General features: G+C 32.4%; 1 protein-coding gene across 6 annotated transcripts in view; it reads right to left on the reverse strand.

The window, feature by feature from the left end:
- TMEM135 (transmembrane protein 135) overlaps positions 1–2,863 on the reverse strand; it is a 307,887-nt gene that overhangs the window by 273,843 nt on the left and 31,181 nt on the right. For 5 of the 6 annotated variants that reach the window (XM_019643514.1, XM_019643511.1, XM_019643512.1 and 2 more), the window contains exon 2: positions 962–1,089. The exons of the other annotated variant lie outside the window; for it this stretch is intronic. In XM_019643514.1, the coding sequence (XP_019499059.1) occupies positions 962–1,089 (128 nt within the window). The remainder of the gene's footprint in view (positions 1–961; positions 1,090–2,863) is intronic. 6 annotated transcript variants of the gene reach the window in all.

Consider the following 2,863-nt stretch of genomic DNA (forward strand, 5'->3'; position numbering starts at 1 on the left):
GAATATAAAGAAATATGCTGTAATAGGAATTTATTATTATTGCAATTTTTTAAAGACTAATTATCTTATAACCTTATTCTTGGGGTTTTAGAAAGTGTTAGAAACTTTCCAAAGATCACATGATACAGTTACTTACACAGATTTTCAAGTCAATGTAAGGGCATGATTTATTTAACAGTATAAACCTTATCAATTATTTTCTGCCAAATCCAAAAGTTTATTAATGTTTTGAGGGGAAAAATCTGTAAAAAAAATTTAATAATTATATTTTTAATTGCAGTTAAAAATACCTGCAGAACTTTGGGCAACACTAATTAGATAACATTAATATGAGGATAATGTGAAGTTAGTATTACAAAACCACTAGTTTGGGTTGTCTACAATCAGTGGGGAAAAAAAGGTAAAAAGTAAAATATCTACTAAATACGTTAGATATATCACAGTACTAAAAACTGAACTCTAACTGCATCTACATTGTATGATGCATGTCACACAGGTAATGTATATAAGACTGAATAAAGACCAGAAGTTTATCAGTAGAATATGTCATCAGTTAATTTAGTGTTTTATATATAAACATGAGCATTTTATAGTCCTTCACTGTATATGGACTTAACCAAAATCATTGACAACTGCTTTGAATTCCTGATCCATAGAACTGAAAAGTTAAGAAATCCTCACCAACTACTTGGTAAATATAGTAGCCCTCAAAAACTGTATAATACGTAAAGCACTTTTACTATATAATTACAGCAATAACTTGAAGTTTATAGTATATCTTTAGGCCATGAGACCCACAACTCCTCGTTTTACAAGCTTTCTTTGAGATAAACGTCATTTCACAGAGAGAAAAAAAGAATATACAAGCAGTGACCTGCACAACATTTATATAAATATCTGTTTGTTTCCGTTTCAGCAAAGGTATTTGCATTAACCTCCAGTGGTGATTATGAGTACCAACCTTAAAATGCAAAAGAAAGCCATGTACAAGGCCCCATTGGCAGTCAGAAATGAAGCTGACTGTAGGATCTCAGGGAGTAGTTTGTATAAATAATAGTCTAATTTTCGCTTCCGGAGAATTGCAGCAATCTGAAAAGAGAAAGGCTTTTTTGTTTAATCCAACCAACTTTTCCCACTTAAATTAGCTCTTATATGGAAGCTACTGAATAGCATATATTTTAAAATTTAAAACCCTGGTATTATACTGGTACCTCTATAAAAATACAATTCCTGAAACAGAAGACACTTTAATTTATTGAAGGTACAATGGGTAAAATATATACCAAGGAATTACAATGTGGATCATGTAATGAGTAACCATCAAAGGTTGAGGTAAAGATTTACAATGTCTTAAAGAAGTTTTAAACTGAAAAACGAAATATATTTTTAAATGCAAAAAGAAGTATAATCCAAAACAAAATTACATTATGAATATTATCAGCCTGGATATTAGAAAACCTCAATGAGAGAAACCAGAGAAATTCATTCAGCTATTCAAACACAACTACTGTGAAAAAAAAACATTAAAAGTGAATGATTTCTGACCTACTGGAGTTCATCCAAAAAAAAAAAAAACACCTGAAAAACAAATATTTAGAACCTAGCATAATATGAGTAGGCGCCATGTGCAACCAGAACACTGAACCAGGAACAAGTTCCTGTACAGAGAACTGCAGAAGTTTATCACAGAAATATTTTANCCACAACTCGTCACTCAACTTATTGGCTGTACTGCAGCAAGCAATTTGAGTTTTCATTCAATTACACTTGGAAATCAGATTTAATCAATAGTCCTATTAAATGTAATGTAGATAACTAATATCCTCATTCTATTGAAAACCAAGCATCAGAGAAGTTGAGTGGTTTCCTTAAAAATATAAAAGTAGCAAAATACAAACTGAAATTAGGAGTCAGTTCGTCTGATTCCCGTTTTGTATTCTTTCTAATGCACTGCTTCTACAGCATAAATTCTTTACTAAATTACCTTTAAATTCTGCAATTCACCGACTTGTTTAATATGGTGTCCTAACAGGCTTCTGTGCTTAGGGTTGAGGATTAATAAAGCCTTGACATAATTTTACTATTGGGAAAAAGCAGAGGGTATAGTGTTATTAGATTATGTCCTATTCTGGTCTCAAGTTTCAATTTATCATTCCCAAATAATGAGAAAGATTACCTCCTTTCTAGCTTTATCTGAATTCCAACCCAGAGCCAATAGCCTCAAGAATGAGGGGACAATATCTGCAAAGGGCATGATATGTTGGATTATATGCCAGGCCTTTTATGGTAGGATTCCTGCTGCAGTGTCTTCAACCTCCATTCCAATGACAATTTGGTAGGAGTATATCATCAGGACATGAAATGATTTATCATTTCACCAGGGATGTTCAGTGTCCCAAGAAACTGATAAGTTAATTAAATGCTATTTTATTATTTAACACTTGACTATATCTAGTCTAAGTCTGAAGACAAACAGGTCACTCCCTTCCTAGTGAGTAAATTCCCTCTGGAAACCAAATTACATATATTTAAAACACTATTACAACAGTGATGGGGAAGGTGCCAATTAAAATAAAAGATGGCCTCGGCCTAAAGAAGAAGAGCTGGTGCCAAGAAGCACAGAAATTTTTTTAAATCTCACAGGAGATTCTAATGCACAAATACTCCCATAATATTGAGAATCACTAGGTTAAAAGATGGGTGAAACTCAGTGAATAAACATTCTAAAGTTAGTCAAATATTTCTTTAAACAACAGATAAACTTTTTTTTTTCTTGGATGGGGGAAGGAGATGACTCTCTTAAATTTGCATGAAAAATGTAAGTGGGTGTGCACATCAAGGGGTACTACCTAAAAACATATTA

Source organism: Hipposideros armiger, unplaced genomic scaffold, assembly GCF_001890085.2.
Source record: "Hipposideros armiger isolate ML-2016 unplaced genomic scaffold, ASM189008v1 scaffold_79, whole genome shotgun sequence".
NCBI classification, from domain to species: domain Eukaryota; kingdom Metazoa; phylum Chordata; class Mammalia; order Chiroptera; family Hipposideridae; genus Hipposideros; species Hipposideros armiger.